The sequence below is a fragment of the Oryctolagus cuniculus genome, chromosome 19 (assembly GCF_051225735.1).
Source record: "Oryctolagus cuniculus isolate XC-2025 breed Fujian yellow rabbit chromosome 19, ASM5122573v1, whole genome shotgun sequence".
Lineage (NCBI taxonomy): Eukaryota > Metazoa > Chordata > Mammalia > Lagomorpha > Leporidae > Oryctolagus > Oryctolagus cuniculus.
Window position 1 is genome coordinate 5,717,230 of NC_142885.1, and position 18,000 is coordinate 5,735,229.

At 53.0% G+C, this 18,000-nt stretch overlaps 1 protein-coding gene across 2 annotated transcripts in view; it reads left to right on the forward strand.

Moving 5' to 3' along the window:
• The window catches only part of SDK1 (sidekick cell adhesion molecule 1), a 982,790-nt gene that overhangs the window by 877,502 nt on the left and 87,288 nt on the right, over nt 1-18,000 (forward strand). For both annotated transcript variants that reach the window (XM_070064289.2, XM_070064294.2), the window contains exons 24-27: nt 1,248-1,398; nt 1,945-2,182; nt 13,368-13,483; nt 15,987-16,176. In XM_070064289.2, coding sequence (XP_069920390.2) covers nt 1,248-1,398; nt 1,945-2,182; nt 13,368-13,483; nt 15,987-16,176 — 695 coding nt within the window. The remainder of the gene's footprint in view (nt 1-1,247; nt 1,399-1,944; nt 2,183-13,367; nt 13,484-15,986; nt 16,177-18,000) is intronic.

The following is an 18,000-nucleotide window of genomic DNA, read 5'->3' on the forward strand; positions in this document are numbered from 1 at the left end:
TGTCTTTCAAACAAATAAAATAAATCTTAAAAAAAAAAAGTCATTGCAAGTCCAAAATAAATTGGACTTTGAAAGCCATCATTTGGTAGCAACCTTGTGATACTGCTCTTCCGTTGGGTGACTCCTTTGATCCCCTGAGGGTACCCTAAGTTGAATCATCCAATGGCAGTTGATCACCACATAGATTTCTGGCCTTCCCGCCTGATCCCATAGATTTCCCACCTAATCATGAAGATTTCTATATCCCCACCTGACATGGAGGGGTTTATCTTTGCCATGTGATCACGTAGATTGGTGTCTTTGCCAGCTGATCACAGGGATTTTCATCCTTCCAACCTGATGGTGTTGATTTCTGTCCCTCCAGCTGATCACCGGGCTTCCTAAGCTGCCCACCTGATCACATAGATTTCTGTCATTCTCAGCTAGCCAATTATGTTTCCCTTGGGAACTTAAAAACGACGGAGTTGCAATAGATTTACCCTTCTTTGGAGGCTTTTAGGGAAAAGAGCCTTGTGAGGGGACTTTAAAGAGGCCAGCACCGCGGCTCAATAGGCTAATCCTCCACCTGCGGCACCGGCACACCGGGTTCTAGTCCCGGTCAGGGCGCCAGATTCTGCCCCGGTTGCCCCTCTTCCAGGCCAGCTCTCTGCTGTGGCCAGGGGGTGCAGTGGAGGATGGCCCAAGTGCTTGGGCCCTGCACCCCATGGGAGACCAGGAGAAGCACCTGGCTCCTGCCATTGGATCAGCGCAGAGCGCCGGCCTCAGCGCGCCGGCTGTGGCGGCCATTGGAGGGTGAACCAACGGCAAAGGAAGACCTTTCTCTCTGTCTCTCTCTCTCACTGACCACTCTGCCTGTCAAAAAAAAAAAAAAAAAAAAAAGAGTTGTGGGGAAAATGGTTTTGAATGACAGGCTTATTTTGGTGCAGAAAAATTTTGAAATGCATGCATAGGTTTTCCATATTATGTATTTTCTGAAGACCCCTTCGTGTGTAATTTGCATTTTGAATGAAGCCAGGTAGAAAGAGGGTGTCCTTAAGCCATGGTCTTTATGGTACAAGAATTCTTTTCTAAGTTCTTTTGTTTGTTAATTTAATTTCATTTGAAAGAGAAAGATCTTCCACCCAGTGGTTCACAATGTGCGGGCAGGCACACTGTGTCTGAGCCTCCCCTGAGAAACAGACCTGGGTTCTGTTTGGTTTCCTCTTTCCCGTGCTTCGGGCTAACCCTCCTCCACGGCTTTACCCCAGATTCCGAATGAGGCAAGTGAACATCGTTGGTCCGAGCCCCTTCAGCCAGTCTTCCCGGGTCATCCAGACGCTGCAGGCACCCCCAGACGTGGCTCCGACCAGCATCACAGTCCGAACTGCTAGTGAGACAAGCCTGCGGCTCCGCTGGGTGGTGAGTCGGGAGCTGAGAGGGGGGCAGCAGGGCGTGTTCACGTGAGTCCAGGGCCTAGCTGTTTCCTGCTTCAAAGTAGCCCCATCACTAAGCCACAGACATCGGCATTTACCTTTGTTGTTGGATCTCGGATCAGCCCAGGATATTGTATAATGAGTAGCATCCGTCACTCACTGCTGGCGCCTGAGGAATGTTCTATGAGGCAGGAAAGCTGGTGGTGGTGCGACACATTGGGCCGAGACGTCTTTACGCCAAGTCGACACAGAACCAATACTCGGTGTGTGCAGCATAGCCAGCTGATATGGATCGGAACACATCCTCACAAAACTAAACCAAAACGTATTAAAGGAAATCATGTCCAAAGTTACTGACAGGGTTTCCTTTAATTAACAGAGAAACATTTCAGGGAAAAGGGAAGTAGAGGATGCTAAGAATATTCTACCAAGAAAATATTTGCCATGGAATTGGTCTCGTAAGACAGGCCGTCCTCTGGGAGCTTGGAGGTGGCCGTTCTCAGATGTCAGCTTCTCATGTGTTCATTCACAGCCCCTGCCCGACTCCCAGTACAACGGGAACCCCGAGTCCGTGGGCTACAGGGTCAAGTACTGGCGCCCAGACTTCCCGTCTTCGGCACTGTCCCAAGTTGTCAGCGACCGGCTGGAGAGGGAGCTGACCATCGAGGCGCTGGAGGAGTGGACCGAGTACGAGCTGCAGATGCAGGCCTTCAACGCCATCGGGGCCGGGCCCTGGAGCGAGGTGGTTCGGGGTCGCACACGGGAGTCAGGTAAGAGGGTGGGGTCATGAACCCAAGTCCCCACCTCCAGCTGATGGTTCCTGACGCCTGTCCCATTCATGTCCACATTGGCACTGTACAGGACCCACTGGTTAGCCCTGGACCAGAATTTAGGTCCAACTTCACTAGGGCCCAGGGCCGTGCATTTCAGGTTGGTGGTAAATTCCGACAGGGACTGGACTCATGTTATTTTTAATTAGGGACAACTTTTATCTCAGGGATAAAAAGCAGGATCTGCAAAGACCCCGTGGGGCATCTTTAAAATACAAGGTGCTGAGGCTTCCTCCTACGTAGATTGAGGTTAAGATGGTCAAGTCCGCAGCAGCCGACAGACCCCCCACTGGGTCAAGTGCCACAGCAACACCGCAGTTTCTCACTCACACAGTCCCAGGTGGGACCTCTGTGTGCTGACTCAGGGCCCCAGGCGCTGCTGTCCTGGGAATTGGTCACCCTCTGCAGCTGCTCCCAGAGGGGACAGAGGGAGCAAGCGTGGGCACAGCTGCCTCTAACCTGTCCTTGGTCAGCCTATATTGCTCTGCTTGTCCCCACCAGCCCCTCACGGGGTCACTGCTGATGGCCAGCAGGAAGAGCAGATGTGGCTTTGGTCGTCGCTGAGTGGTTCCTGCTGACTGTGCTGTGGACTGTGTGCCTCCCGATCACCACGGCTTTGCAGATGGACTTGGATCAGTCCACAGTGGTTTGTGGGAGCAGAGAGGAGTAGGGCTAGCACTCCCTAAAGACATGCTGTGATGTGGCCTGGGCCCCTTCCATCCAGGCTGTTAGTGGGCTTTGGTCCTGAGAAGGAAGGAACTGGTTGTCTTGCTCTCTGGTCATCTTTGGCAGATGTCACAGTGTGGACTGGACAGAGAGTTTTAATTCTGGACTGACTTAGGCTGTTGCAGATAATTCTAAAAATAAATTCCTCACTTGGCCCAGAACCAAGCAAGGAGGTCTGAACGGTGGAGGCTGTGAGCCCAGCCACTGGTCAGAGGTAGTGACCAAGGCTCACCCACTCCTTCCCCAGGAGGACCTCGGGCCAGTTTCCATGCTGGCATCCAACGCAGGTACTGCTCTTTCTCTCTGCTGACTGATCATGGTCTTTATGGTACAAGAATTTCCCAGCTGATCACATGGTTTTCATCCTTCCAACCTGATGGTGTCGATTTCTGTCCCTCCAGCTGATCACCGGGCTTCCTAAGCTGCCCACCTGATCACATAGACTTCTGTCATTCTCAGCTAGCCAATTATGTTTCCCTTGGGAACTTAAAAATCATGGAGTTGCCATAGATTTACCCTTCTTTGGAGGCTTTTAGGGAAAAGAGCCTTGTGAAGGGACTTTAAAGAGTTGTGGGGAAAATGGCTTTGAATGACAGGCTTATTTTGGTGCAGAAAAATTTTGAAATCCATGCATAGGTGTTAAATGAAAGCAGTGTAGCCCTGTTGATTTAGTGTTGTCATGGACACAGCTCCGTGTCCTGGAGACAGTTCCTGGCTCCTTGGTCCTGGAGGCTCAGGGGGAACAGGGTCAGGGAGGGAGGCCGCCTGTGCTGCCAGTGTGGGACGGGGCGGCTGGTGCCCACCAGCAGGAACTTCCACCTCCAGTCTCTGAACATCCCCCAGCACCCAGCTCAGAACCTCCGCGCTTCCACCCGGGTGCTGGGACCCGTGGTGAGGAGGGCTTCTGCTGCTGTCGCTGTTGTTTTAAATAACAAAACTAATTAAATTGTTAAGCAGTGAAAACTGCCTCAGGAGGTGAAGTTAGAATTCAGTTATGGGCCGGCGCCGCGGCTCACTAGGCTAATCCTCCACCTAGCTGCGCTGGCACACCGGGTTCTAGTCCTGATCGGGGTGCCAGATTCTGTCCCGGTTGCTCCTCTTCCAGGCCAGCTCTCTGCTGTGGCCAGGGAGTGCAGTGGAGGATGGCCCAAGTGCTTGGGCCCTGCACCCCATGGGAGACCAGGAGAAGCACCTGGCTCCTGGCTTCAGATCAGTGTGGTGCTCCGGCCACAGCACGCCAGCCGCGGCAGCCATTGGAGGGTGAACCAACAGCAAAAGGAAGACCTTTCTCTGTCTCTCTCGCTCACTGTCCACTCTGCCTTTCAAAAAAAAAGAAAGAAAATAATTCAGTGATGGGATGAGAGGTAGGGAGAAGGCAAGCTTAGGAAGGTGGAGGAGCTGCACGGTGCAGAGCTCTGGCCGTCACCCTTCAGGCAGGAGGGAGCGGTGGTAGGCATGGGCACAGGGTGCAGCCGGGCACGGCGGGCTCAGGGCACCTGTACCGTTCTCACTGTATGTCACCAAGCGAGGACTTTCGGGAAGCCGTGGAGAAAGGTTTGCCTTCCATCCTTTTTTGCTCATTCTTCACTTCCCATCAATGACAGATACCAAATAGCTCTGAACAGGACATGGCCATTATCAGGAGGCCCTTATAGGTTTCTGGGGTTTACATTCGCATTGGTCCACTTTCTTTTTAAAGATTTATTGATTTATTTGAAGGCAGAGAGAGAGAGAGAGGGAGGTCTTCCATCCACTGGTTCACTCCCCAATTGGCCGCAATAGCCGGAGCTGCACTGATCCGAATCCAGGAGCCAGGAGCTTCTTCCAGGTCTCCCACACGGGTGCAGGGGCCCGAGGACTTGGGCCATCTTCTGCTTCCCCAAGTTACAGCAGAGAGCTAGTTTGGAAGTGGAGCAGCCAGGACTCCTGGTGCCCGTATGGAATGTTGGCATTGCAGGCAGCAGTTTTAAAAATGAAAAACAGGGAAACTCCCCAGATGTCAGAGGCACAGAGGGCACTGAACCTGGGGCAGCCAGTGCTGAGCTGTAGCTGCGTCTGCCCAGGGTGTCCTGGCCATTTCAGGACTTGGGGTGATACCCAGGCAGCACAGCAGAGCCTGCCTCGGATCCCTGTGAGGTGGGAGAGACCAACATACTTCAGGAAGACAAGGCTGTCGGCTGTGCTTTCCTGGGTGGGGAACACGAAACATATCTGCCCACAGGAACTCACGTGTGTCACCCTGGACACGGCATGAGAAAAGAGACTCAAGTTCGATTTCTGAATTTGTCCCATGTGAGTGGTCCAGAAACGCCCAGAAGAGAATTTAATGTACTTGGTTCCAGAAACCAAGTGTGGGCAACAAAAGAAAAATGTGGATAAACTGGATTGTATCAGAACGAAAACTTGTGTGTTGTTTAAAAAAAAATATGCCGCCGGCGCCGCGGCTCACTAGGCTAATCCTCCACCTAGCGGCGCCGGCACACCAGGTTCTAGTCCCGGTCGGGGCGCTGGATTCTGTCCCGGTTGCCCCTCTTCCCGGCCAGCTCTCTGCTGTGGCCCAGGAGTGCAGAGGAGGATGGCCCAAGTCCTTGGGCCCTGCACCCCATGGGAGACCAGGAGAAGCACCTGGCTCCTGCCATCGGATCAGCGCGGTGCGCCGGCTGCAGCGCACCAGCCGCAGCGGCCATTGGGGGGTGAACCAATGGCAAAAGGAAGACCTTTCTCTCTGTCTCCCTCACTATCCACTCTGCCTGTCAAAAAAAAAATTAAAAAAAAATATGCCAAGCCAAAGAAGATGTAAAAACTTGTTTGCAAATGGATGACAGTATTTTCAAATTACATATCTGAAAAGGGACTTGTATCTGGAATATATAAGGGCTTCTTACTGCTGTGCAATGAATAGACAAATGATCCAATTAAAAACTGGAGAAGGATATGAGTAAACATTTCTACAAATTGGATATACAGATGGTTAAAAGGCACAGGAAAGGAGGTCCCACCACTGGCCCACTGGCCACCAGGGAAGTGCAGATCTAAACCATAATGAGATATCACTTTATACCCGTAAGATGGCTGGAAAAGAAAAGTTGGTCATTTCCCTGTGTTGGTGATGATGGGAAGAAATTGAAACCTGTGGACATTGCTGGTGGAATGGAGATGATGCAGGAGTGTGGGAAATGATTGAAATCCTTAAAAGGATAAAGAGTCGCCATACGACACAGCAGTTCCACTCCTGGAGACGTACCCTAGGGAACTGCAGGCAGATGTCCACGGAAGAGCTTACACCTGAATGTTGGTGACAGCACTGTAATAGCCACAAAGTAGAGGGAAACAACTCAAATGCCCATCAGCTGATGAGTGGATAAGAAAACGTGATAAATGAGTACTTCAGCAATAAAAAGGGATAGAATTCTGATACATGCTACACCGTGGGTGAACCTTGAAAACGTGGTGCTAAGTGGAAGAGGCCAGACACGAAAGACCACATATTACATGCTCCCATTTGTGCGAAATGTCTAGAACAGGCAAAGCTTGAGACAGAGAATAGGTTAGTGGCTGTCTGGGCATGGCTGGAGGGATTCGAGAGGAGTGGGAGTGACTGGTTATGGGTCCAGGACTTCTTTTGGGGGTTCTGAAATGCAACAATTTGAATTGTGTACCTTAAATAGGTGAGTTGTGTGATATAGGGATTATATCGCTGTAAAGCTTTTTTTAGATCTATTTATTTTATTTAAAAGGCAGAGGTAGAGAGAGAGAGGTCTTCCATCCAATGGTTCACTCCCCAGATGGCCAAAACAGCTGGAGCTGTGCCGATTCAAAGCCAGGCCCACGCAGGTGCAGGGACCCAAAAACTTAGACCATTTTTTCCTGCTTTCAGAAGCCATAGCAGAGAGCTGGATCTGAAGTGGAGTAGCTGGGACTTGAACTGGTGCCCATATGGGATACCGGCACTGCAGGGGCATCTTTACCCACTACACCACAGCACCACAATAAAGCTTTTTTAATGAAAGCTCAGCATTTCCTTGATTAGTTTTGTGCAGATAAAATGTTACTGATGGAAGTACCTGTGGTTGGAAGGCCCTGACTGTTGTCCCCACTACCCCTGTATTCTCTGGGAATGGTTTATAATATACCCCAGTCAAGGACTCTTCTCTAAAACCAAATCAAAACAAATAGAAGATACAAAAAGCAAAACAGTCAGGGTTCCAGGCCAGACTTTCTGAGCAGCTAACAGAGCAAGCGTGACTCCTCTCCGGAGAGAGTTCCATAGCCAAACTGTCCCAGTTAGAAATCAACTGTCAACACATGAGGAAAAACCTGCCCTAAGTAAAAGTGAGTCACTTTTGAGAAAGGAAATAAGAGGGAGGGCCCTGATTGCTTTACAATACTTCTAAAACTATGGTCTGATGGAGGATATGCAATAAACATTGTGAAAGACTTAACATTATTCAAAGAAAGTTAAAACTTTAGAAAATTTTAAAATACCAATTTAAGGCAGATTCTTGTTTAGAAATAACCAAATAGGACACATTAGTTGAAAATAATACCCTGTGAATGATGTACAAAGCAGTTTAGACACTGCCACAGAAAGAATTGATCAACTGGATGCTAGATTTGAGTAAATAACTCAAAACACAGCACAAAGATAAAGATTGAAACTATGACATAGAGATAAAAAGAAATAAAGAACAAAGTGAGGGGGCCAGCGCCATGGATCACTTGGTTAATCCTTTGCCTGCTGCACTGGCATCCCATATGGGCACCAGGTTATAGTCCTGGTTGCTCCTCTTCCAGTCCAGCTCTCTGCTATGGCCCAGGAGTGCAGTGGAGGATGGACCAAGTGCTTGGGAAACCAAAAGTGTGGGCAACATGGGAGACCAGGAGGAAGTGCCTGGCTCCTGGCTTTGGATCAGCACAGTGCCTACCGTAGCAGCCATTTGGGGAGTGAACCAACGGAAGGAAGACCTTTCTCTCCATCCCTCTCTAACTGTCTATAACTCTACCTGTCAAATTAAAAAAAAAAGAACAAAGTGAGAAGATGTAGCCCTATCTAATAGGACTCAAAAGGGAGAGAGATGGTCATAGATAATGGCTGAAGAATTACAAGTGGACAGAAGTTGAAGGAGCATGAATCCTTAACAGAATAGATAAAAATAAACACCCATTGAAATGAGTCATGCTGTAACTCAGATTACCCAGGGAGCTAAGGCAGCGTGACTGAAGTGACCACTTAAGAACAAGAGACCATGGCCAGCACCGCCATAGCTCAATAGGCTAATCCTCTGCCTGTGGTGCCAGCACACCGGGTTCTAGTCCCGGTCGGAGTGCCGGATTCTGTCCTGGTTGCCCCTCTTCCAGTCCAGCTCTCTGCTGTGGCCCGGGAGTGCAGTGGAGGATGGCCCAAGTGCTTGGGCCCTGCACCCGCATGGGAGACCAGGAGAAGCACCTGGCTCCTGGCTTCGGATCAGCGCAGTGCACTGGCCGTAGCGGCCATTGGCCATTCTCTCTGTCTCTCTCTCTCTCACTGTCCACTCTGCCTGTCAAAAAAATTTAAAAAACAAAAAAAAGAACAAGAGATCAAAGACAGAGGAATAATTATCTGGAAGAAGCTACAGGAAAATGATTCAATCTCCAATTTTATACCCAGCTAAACTACTTTTCAAGGATTTCACTCAGAAAGCAGCAAACTGAGTGTTATACAAAGATGAAGACAATGTGCTGTGATAAGAAACGGAAATGCTGTTTTGATAATGTTTCAAAGAATAAGTGGTACAGCGCTGAGTTGAGGCTCTTGGTAGCAGCCTGCTTGGCTTTTGAGAACCTGTGTTTGCAGCGGCTGATAGTGCAGAGGATGAGCTCTGGGTAAAGGCGCCCCTGACTGCTTTCTTGTCTCGTCTCTTGCACAGTGGCTCTGGGGAGGCTTTCCCCTACAGTATTGTTTACTTTTGTAGGGACTCCTATAATTTGTTGTTGTTGTTGTTTTTGACAGGCAGAGTTAGAGAGAGACAGAGAGAAAGGTCTTCCTTCCGTTGGTTCACCCCCCAAATGGCTGCTACAGCTGGTGCTGCGCCGATCTGAAGCCAGGAGCCAGGTGCTTCCTCCTGGTCTCCCATGGGGTGCAGGGCCCAAGTACTTGGGCCATCCTCCACGGCACTCCTGGGCCACAGCAGAGAGCTGGCCTGGAAGAGGGGCAACTGGGACAGAACTGGTGCCCCAACCGGGACTAGAACCTGGTGTGCCAGCGCCACTAGGCGGAGGATTAGCCTAGTGAGCCGTGGCGCCGGCCAGGACTGCTATAATTTAATTAATATTGAGGTATAGATTTTGCATCAAAGAAACATAGCAGATTTTCTTTGCCTTAGTTGCTGGCATTATATATGTGCCCACCCCTGCAGAACGCACTGCTTCCATCTCGGAGTCCTGATGTTCATGATTCCCGTGTTCGTAATTCCCGTGTTGGGAAGCTGTGTCCTGGGAATAAGAACTGTTCCTGCAACTGAAATTTGCTCAGTTACCCACCACAGTCTCTTCTTTTGAGGATTCTCACTTTTGGAAAATCATATTTTAGTTTTTAATTGAATTTTTGTTTGGTTAGAAATTTTGGAGGCCGACACAGTGGTGTTAATGGGTTAAGCTGCTGTCTATAGTGCCGGCATCCTGTAAGGACACCAGTTCAAGTCCTGGCTACTCTGCTTCTGATCCAGCTCACTGCCTGTGCCTAGGAAAGCAGTGGAGGGTGATCCAAGTGCCTGGATCCCTGCACCTGCATGGGAGACCCAGAAGAAGCTCTGGCTCCTGGCTTCGGCCTGGCCCAGCCCTGGCCATTGCAGCCATTTGGGGAGTGAACCGGTAGATGCAAGATCTCTGTCTCTGTCTCTCTCCCTCTCCCTGTGATTGTGACTTTCAAATAAATAAATGAATCTTTTTTTGAAGATTTATGTATTTGAAAAGCAGAGTTACAGAAAGAGGTAGAGAGAGAGAGAGATCTTCCGTCTGCTGGTTCACTCCCCAAATGGCCACAATGGCCAGAGCTGGGCAGATGCAATCCAGGAGCCAGAGCTTCTTCCCAGTGTCCCACATGGGTGCAGGGGCCTAAGGACTCTGGCCATCTTCTGCTGCTTTCCCAGGCACCAGCAGGGAGCTGTTAAAGAAGTGGAGGAGCCAGGACTTGAACTGGTGCCCATAGGGGATGCTGACACTGCAGGCGGTAGCTTTACCTGCCCCAGTAAATAAATCTTCAAAAAAATTTTTGATACAACACCTCTCTCTCTGGGAGCAGAGCTGTCCACGTGTTTTCACCCCAGATAGAATAATAAATTCACTGATGCTCACTTCAAGGTGTGATTCAAATTTCAGCCATGTTTAATACTGGTTAATGGGCTCCTGGCCGGGTCTATCCTCGGAAATGTGCCCGTTGCTGGTGCCAGCCCCCCAAGCCTGCAGACTCTCGGGGCCCCTGCCGGTTGTGCTGATCCTCCATCTTGCTCATAGCTCTTCCCGGCAGTGTAGAAGCCCTGTCCCCAGGAGGCTCCTGACCGGCAGTGCCCTCCCAGCTGCAGCTATGTTGGTTTCTGGTGCCAACCTTTACCCTCCCAGCAGAGGGCACCCTCCTGCCAGGCATGGCTCGGCTATTTGAGGTGGCAGGGCAGGCAGAGAGGGGAGGTAGAGAGAGAGTGGAGCTGACGGGGACAGGCCAGGGTTGGAGAGGAGCAGGGCAGAAGCGCAAGCTGCCCCCCTCATCTGAAAGGAAGGCGTCACCGCAGTAGCACAGTGCATCGGGAGTGGGAGCAGAAACGGGACCCGCCTGTGTGTGACGCTCGTGGTACTGGAGTGTGGTCGACAGGTTCCGTGGCATCCCATGATGAATGACCTTGCTGACAAGGACAAAAGACACCCCAGGAGGAGCGGCAGCGGCTGCGGAGCGAGAAGTCCTGCAGCCGGAGAGCAGGGGAAGGAGAGGAAATAGATTTTGTTTTTAACAAAGGAGGGATTTCTGGGAGCGTCTTAAACTTCAGATGACCAGGTAGAGAGGGGAGCTGAGCTGACCTCGCGATACGCGATAGCTACGGTTCTCCTTTTCCAAACCTTAGATGCATGAGCACTTTGTGGCTGGATGGCAGATGTCTCCCAGTGGAGTCTGAATTAGCTGAAATTTTAGTCCCGAACTCTGCCATTTCCTCTCCTTTAGCAGCCTCCCCTGGCTCTGTGCTCGTGAGAGACGCAGCCACGTTCAAAGCCTGAGCTGCTGCCCTCGTTCTCTGGGGACACAGGTGGCCCTCCAGTCAATGGGTGTGCACATTACCACATCTTAGAAAATCAGCTATTATTTATAGATCTGTAGTGAGGATTGGGCACTTAGAGTTTCAAAGATTGACCTGCAGGAAACAGTTAAGGATTTGAGAGGTGGGCAGCGTTGCTATGCCAACGGCCTGTCTCTTTACAGATAAGGACAGGGTTTCTAGAACACAGCGCTGACATCTTGGGCGCACACTGTATTTGGTGTTCTCGTCTTATTCTAAATGAAGTCAGGTAAATTGCAGGTTTGCGCTCTCTTCTAATGCAAACAACCCCGTTAATTTACAGTCGATTCAAGGTACTGGCGCATTTCTCATTTCTACAGCGTAAGTGCCTGTGCAGGCCGTGTCCTGGTAAAAGCCTGGGTGGCCTTCAGGACACACAGCGGCCATCCTACACGCACAGGAGCTCCGCTGGGAGGTGCACGGGACAAGGTCCTGCGTGTGCGACAGGCGTCCCTCTGAGAACACAGTATGCTTAAACCACCGATACATGACCACCCTGTCAGAAAAATGGATGCTTCGCTGAAGGGCTGCATCACCCATGAGTGACGCCCGGTGACACACTGGGAGGCCCACGTTATCTCCCTCCACAAGTGTAAGGAGGGCCGCGGCATCTCCCCTGTCTGCGGCACGTGCACTACACCTGGAGCCAGGCTGGTGCCATGCAGGCACTGTGCACAGCATCAGAAGGGGGCAGGAAAGAGACTCTGCTGCCTCCCCGGACTGCCAAGGCTGGGGAAGCCCCCTCCCTGTCTCCCCTGACAACCGCCCCTCCGGGAAGATCCGGGAAGATCTGGGCGGGGTAGGGTGAGGGCAGAGGTGGTGCTGCGCCTCCAGGCCCAGTGTTTCCCCAGCCGATGCCTGCTCTGGGGCCGGCCTGCTTTCTTCCCTGGTCTTTTGTCTAAAGCAACTGCTGGCTGTGGGTCGAGAACCTACAGGAATCCTAACATTAGCCTGAAAAGCTGTTCTGGTATCATAGCAGAGGTGACTGAAACAACAGGAGTTTATCTCCTCTTAGTTCTGGATGTCCAGGTGTGGGCAGGGCCAGGCGCCCTATGACAGTGCCTGGGAGGAGTCGTCCAGGCCTGTCTGTGGTTGGCGGCCACTTCTCTGCAGTGACAGTGTCTCTGTCTTCCCGTGGCTCCTCCCGGTGTGCACATCGTGTGTGCGTCCACGTCTCCCCAGGACACTGTCCCTGTGCACCTGTCTGCGTGCACACACCCCTCCTTCCTACAATGACATCCACCCTCTTGGATTAGGGGCCCGCAACTGATCACGTCTGAAACAAATCCATTTCCAAGTCAGGTCAGGCTCTGAGATTCTGGGGTCAGGTCTCCGCAGTATGAACTGGAGCAGGAAGGAGGGGGTGGGCAAGTCAGCCCAAGAAAGACAAGTTCTGCGGTGTAGAAACTCTAGCTCACAACCTAGTCGTGTGGGGAGCCACAGGACTCTGCAAAGCCAAGTTGCTGTCCCTATTCTGATGAACTGGATCCCCACCCTGCTGCATTATGGTGGAAACTGCATGGGATTTTGCGTCTAAAGACGCCTGGCACAGAGACAAGCACACAGTGCACACTCTGTAAGTCCTGCCTCCCCTCCACTTGGTATGAAGCATACAGAGGGTCTTCAGAAAGTCCAAGGGAAATGCATATTCTGAAAAACATGATGCATGGATTTTCAAAAATGTCTTGCACCAAAATAAATTTAATTTTGAATTCCATGGCTCCTCCAGCATTGTGAAGTGCCCTCATGACATCACCCCCTTCCCCGGCCCCTCCAGGCCCCGCCATGGAGTAACACCCTATCTGAGGTCACAGTCTGCCGTGTTACAAATTGTTACAGAAACAGCACAAGGGTATTTCCTTGCTGTGTGGGCTCAGGTAAAACTGAGCTCCTGACTACCCGAGATTTATGGAATTTGTTGCTAACAGTAAAGAGATTTGCATCCCTGTTCTGCTCCAGCAGGTTTAATCTGACCGCACCAAAATGCTCAGGGCACATTGCTGTTCCAGGACAACTTGATTATCTGGGTGAAAATTGGACCGTCTTTCACGGAAGCCATTCGACTGCTGATGCCTCTCTGTCCAATGCCTTCTTTGCAGTTCCTTCTGCTGCCCCAGAAAACGTGTCAGCTGAGGCGGTCAGCTCCACCCAGATTCTGCTCACCTGGGCCTCCGTGCCCGAACAGGACCAGAACGGGCTCATCCTGGGTTACAAGGTGGGTGTGGAGGTGGCCTTGCTGCGCTGAAGGGGAGGGCTGTGAAGACGCTGCCACAGGGCGCCGCCCTAACCGCCCTAACCGACGTGTTGATGCTTTCCCACTCGCGGTTCTGGGCCGCTCCCTGGTTTTTGCCTCAAACGTCTTGTGCAAGCCTCACTGTGTGAGGGACGTGGGCACTGGTAGAACCACCATCAAGTGCCATCCGTGACTTTCCCAGTGGTAAAGTGAAAGGTGAGAGCCGGACTGCCAAGCTCAGCCTGCCCTGGGCCAGTTACTTAGCTCTGTGCCCTCCGCCCCTGTTTCTAACTTGTAACACAGGGATAACCACAGTAGCCACTCCCCGGGTGGTTGTGAGGATCAAGTGGGTTATTTTAGGAAGTGGGCTTGCTCTCAGTGAGTGCTGAGTGAGTGTGTGCCTGTGTTTGTGGGCGTCACTGCCAGTGGGGCTGTCCTAGGCCCTGGCATCCCCTGGGAGAGCTGGCCTGTCCCAGCTTCCACCCTCCATGCCGCTGCCTGGACCCATTCCGTCATCACGAGGCGGCATTGCGTCTCCCTTTTCTGAAAGCCCACAGCAGCTCTCGTGAGCGGCCACTGGCCTTTTCTGGGCTGGGCCAGCGAGGCCACGCTTGTCCCGTGTGTTGCTCCACTCACTGGAACTTGTCTCCTCCTTGCTTTGGCATCATTTCGGCCCTGTTCCTTGTCTTCCCGTCTGTTCTTAGGTGTCTTCCCTCCTCCCTAGGCGTTCCAGTTGCTCCCTTCTGCTTCCCAGTACCTAAGGAATACATGCCAGTCCTGTGATACGTGTCAACCCAGTGATCCATGACATTCCCATGATAGCACATGATACATGACAGTCCCATGATGCATGGCAGTGCCGTTATGTATGATAACTCTGTGCTACCTGATAACCCGTGGTACATGGCTGTCCACAGTATATGAAGACTTGATGCATGACAGGCCCATAATACATAAGAATCCCAGACATGGCAGTCCCCTGGCATGGGCTCAGTGATCCAAACCCACACCATGGACTGGGCCCTGGAGGAAAATGCTTGCTGTGGGATTTTCAGACTTCCCGACGGCCCAGTCTGATGTGCCCTCTGGACACTGGTGTTGGGGAGAGGTTCACAGACAGTGAGGCTTGTGTGAGGACTTGGAGAGTAGCAGCACACTCGGGGTAGCTGTGCCCATGGCATGTGGAGGCTGGGATTCAGGTGCGTGGGAGAAAGAGAAGGACTTCGGGGGCAGGAACCTGGTTTCCAGGGGTGGGAGGCTGAGCAGGCTGCTGACTCTGTTTGTAGGAGGCAGAACATCTCTGTGGTCATGATCAAGTCCTTGTTTTAGTGCCAATGCTGGCATGGCTGCAGTGGGGTGGACACAGCACGGGTGCAGCAGGGTGGAGATGACCACCATGGCTGCAGTGGGGTGGACACAGCCAGCGCGGGTACAGCGGGGTGAAGATGACCACCATGGCTGCAGTGGGGTGGACACAGCCAGCACAGGTGCAGCGGGGTGGAGATGACCACCATGGCTGCAGTGGGGTGGACACAGCGTGGTACAGCGGGGTGGAGATGACCACCATGGCTGCAGTGGGGTGGACACAGCGCAGGTACAGCAGGGTGGAGATGACCACCATGGCTGCAGTGGGGTGGACACAGCATGGGTACAGCGGGGTGGAGATGACCACCATGGCTGCAGTGGGGTGGACACAGCACAGGTACAGCGGGGTGGAGATGACCACCATGGCTGCAGTGGGGTGGACACAGCCAGCATGGGTGCAGCGGGGTGGAGATGACCACCATGGCTGCAGTGGGGTGGACACAGCGTGGTACAGCGGGGTGGAGATGACCACCATGGCTGCAGTGGGGTGGACACAGCCAGCGTGGGTACAGCGGGGTGGAGATGACCACCATGGCTGTGTGGGGTGGACACAGCCAGCGTGGGTACAGCGGGGTGGAGATGACCACCATGGCTGCAGTGGGATGGACACAGCACGGGTGCAGCGGGGTGGAGATGACCACCATGGCTGCAGTGGGGTGGACACAGCCAGCACGGGTGCAGCGGGGTGGAGATGACCACCATGGCTGCAGTGGGGTGGACACAGCGCGGGTGCAGGGGGGTGGAGATGACCACCATGGCTGCAGTGTGGTGGACACAGCCAGCACGGGTGCAGCGGGGTGGAGATGACCACCATGGCTACAGTGTGGACCTCAGAGTTTGCAAATAAACCATGGCCAAGGCAGCCACTGCACCAGGATGTGGCCTGGGTGGGACCTCCGGCTGCCCCATACACTACAGTGCAGTGGCTCTATCCCATCTCCTCCCCAAGGGCAGTGCACGGGATGAGGTCCATGGGTCTTCCACAGGACAGCATGGGGGGAAGACAGCTCGGTTGGTCCTTACTTGTACCTGTGACCTCTCTCCTCCATGCCCACATTGCCCCCTACCCCAAGCACCTCACGTGAACATAACTGTCCACGCCTCTGTGTTGATGCTTCAGATTCTGTTCCGGGCCAAAGATCTGGATTCCGAGCCTCGCAGCCAGGTCGTGCGAGGGAACCACACGCAGTCGGCGCTGCTGGCCGGGCTGCGCAAGTTTGTGCTGTACGAGCTGCAGGTGCTGGCGTTCACGCGCATCGGCAACGGGGTGCCCAGCTCACCCCTCATCCTGGAGCGCACCAAGGATGACGGTACGTGTTCCCCCAGGCAGGCTTGTCCCAGCCAGCTGTTTCCATTGCGGTCATTTGTAACTCAATTTTCAAACCACCCTTTTTTTTTCCCCCAGTTGAAGGAAACAAAACAAAATTGTTTCTCAGTCACTGAGCATTTATGTGGCCAGTTTCAGCCTGCAGTGGGTTTTTACGACCAATTATGAACCTGTGCAGAATCTGGGTTGTAACCTTGCCATGGGCAGAGCAGCAGAGGTGGGCGGGGCTGGGAAATGGGCACCTGCCCCTCTTGGGGGCGCCTGCACAAAGCCAGTGAGATTTTGCTCTGGACCGGTGTGGCTCGGCCCCCTTGATGCTGGCCCCGGGGCCACGCGTGTGCTCAGCGATGATTAGCAGTTCCCATGCGGAGGGCCATGTGTGGTGGCTCCCAGGGCCCCAGCCCCTGTGTTTCCAGACCTGAATAACAAGCTCATCTCGCCGGCTTTGTTTTTATGGACGCCTAAATCAGAGATAAATACTGTTCTCTGCTTCGCAGATGTCAAACACTTAAAGGTCAGCCTCTTGGCACTTGTGTTATTAAACAGCGCGTGTCAGGAGAGCGTGAGTGACCCGCCCCCAGAAGCCCCACCTCGGGTCAGCCGTGGGTTTTCTGAAGGGTCCTTGCCGAGGGGACTCTGAGCCCGCCATGCCCTGATGCCACGCTCTCGGTTCTGCTCAGCAGTGAGGACCGTGGTGGGCGCTGCCTGGAGGAGGGAATTGAGACCACGAACCCTGTCCTTCATGCTCCCCCCAGACAGGGCCTCAGGCAGGTGGGAAGTGGAGCAGAAGTCTCTTTGCAGAGCCCTGCAAAGCTGCAGTGTGTTCCAGGTTCCTCAAGTGAATGTGGAAAGTGCGTGTTAGAAACTGCCCTTGGAGGCCGGCGCCGCGGCTCAACAGGTTAATCCTCCGCCTGCGGCGCCGGCACCCCGGGTTCTAGTCCCTTGGAACCGATCCTTCTCTCCCAGTCCTGACGTGAGCACCTCCCTCCTCCCTCTCATTATGGTGCGAGGCGAATGTTCAGAGAGCTGACGTCGCCATCCCCGCTGTGCATCTGCTAATTGGCCTTGGCATGTGAACATGTGACTTGGTGTCAGCACATGAAGGACAGTTCCCAGCCTCCTCCTCCTCCCCCTCCCCCCACCCCGAGGCAGAGACACCGTCCTGGGATGACTGCTACAGGGCACAGCCTCTTCTTTCTGCTCATTCGGGTTAGTCCACACCCTGCCTCTCACCACCTGAGACTCCTTCAGTTTTTCAGTTCCAGCAAGGAGTCCTCGCTGGTACTGACTTGGCTTCTGTTTGCGTAAACGTGGTTTATGAGAGCTACGACCCTACTGTTCGGGGGTGCCGCAGAGTGCAGCCGCTTTGTTAGTTATCGGTGGGCTGAACCCACGGAAGAGCAGCGTGGTACATTTGTGCCCCTCGACTCTTCGCTGCTCACTCAGTGCAGGACGGGGGTGGCGTGCAGAACCCAGCAGCTGCCCGTCAGTGGTTGTCACCTTGACTTTGGGCTGGAAGGGACTCCAGGCCGCTGCTCTGCACAAGCCACACCCCAGGAGTCCGAGCCCGGATTACTGCACTCCGCGGCCAGTTGTCAGTTTCATGGCCAGTTTCCCAGTGTGGCTTCTCAGCCCTGCTTTTGAAGCTTGGGAAGCAGATGGTCAGGAATGAGGCTGCTCTAAGAGTCACAGGAGAGCCACGCAGAGCCAGTGAGGCCGCCAGAGTCCTTGGTCTGGCGCTTCATACAGTGTTCTGCCAGGAATGGTGTCATGTCGCCATGCATAGCTGATCCCAGAGCCCTGGTGC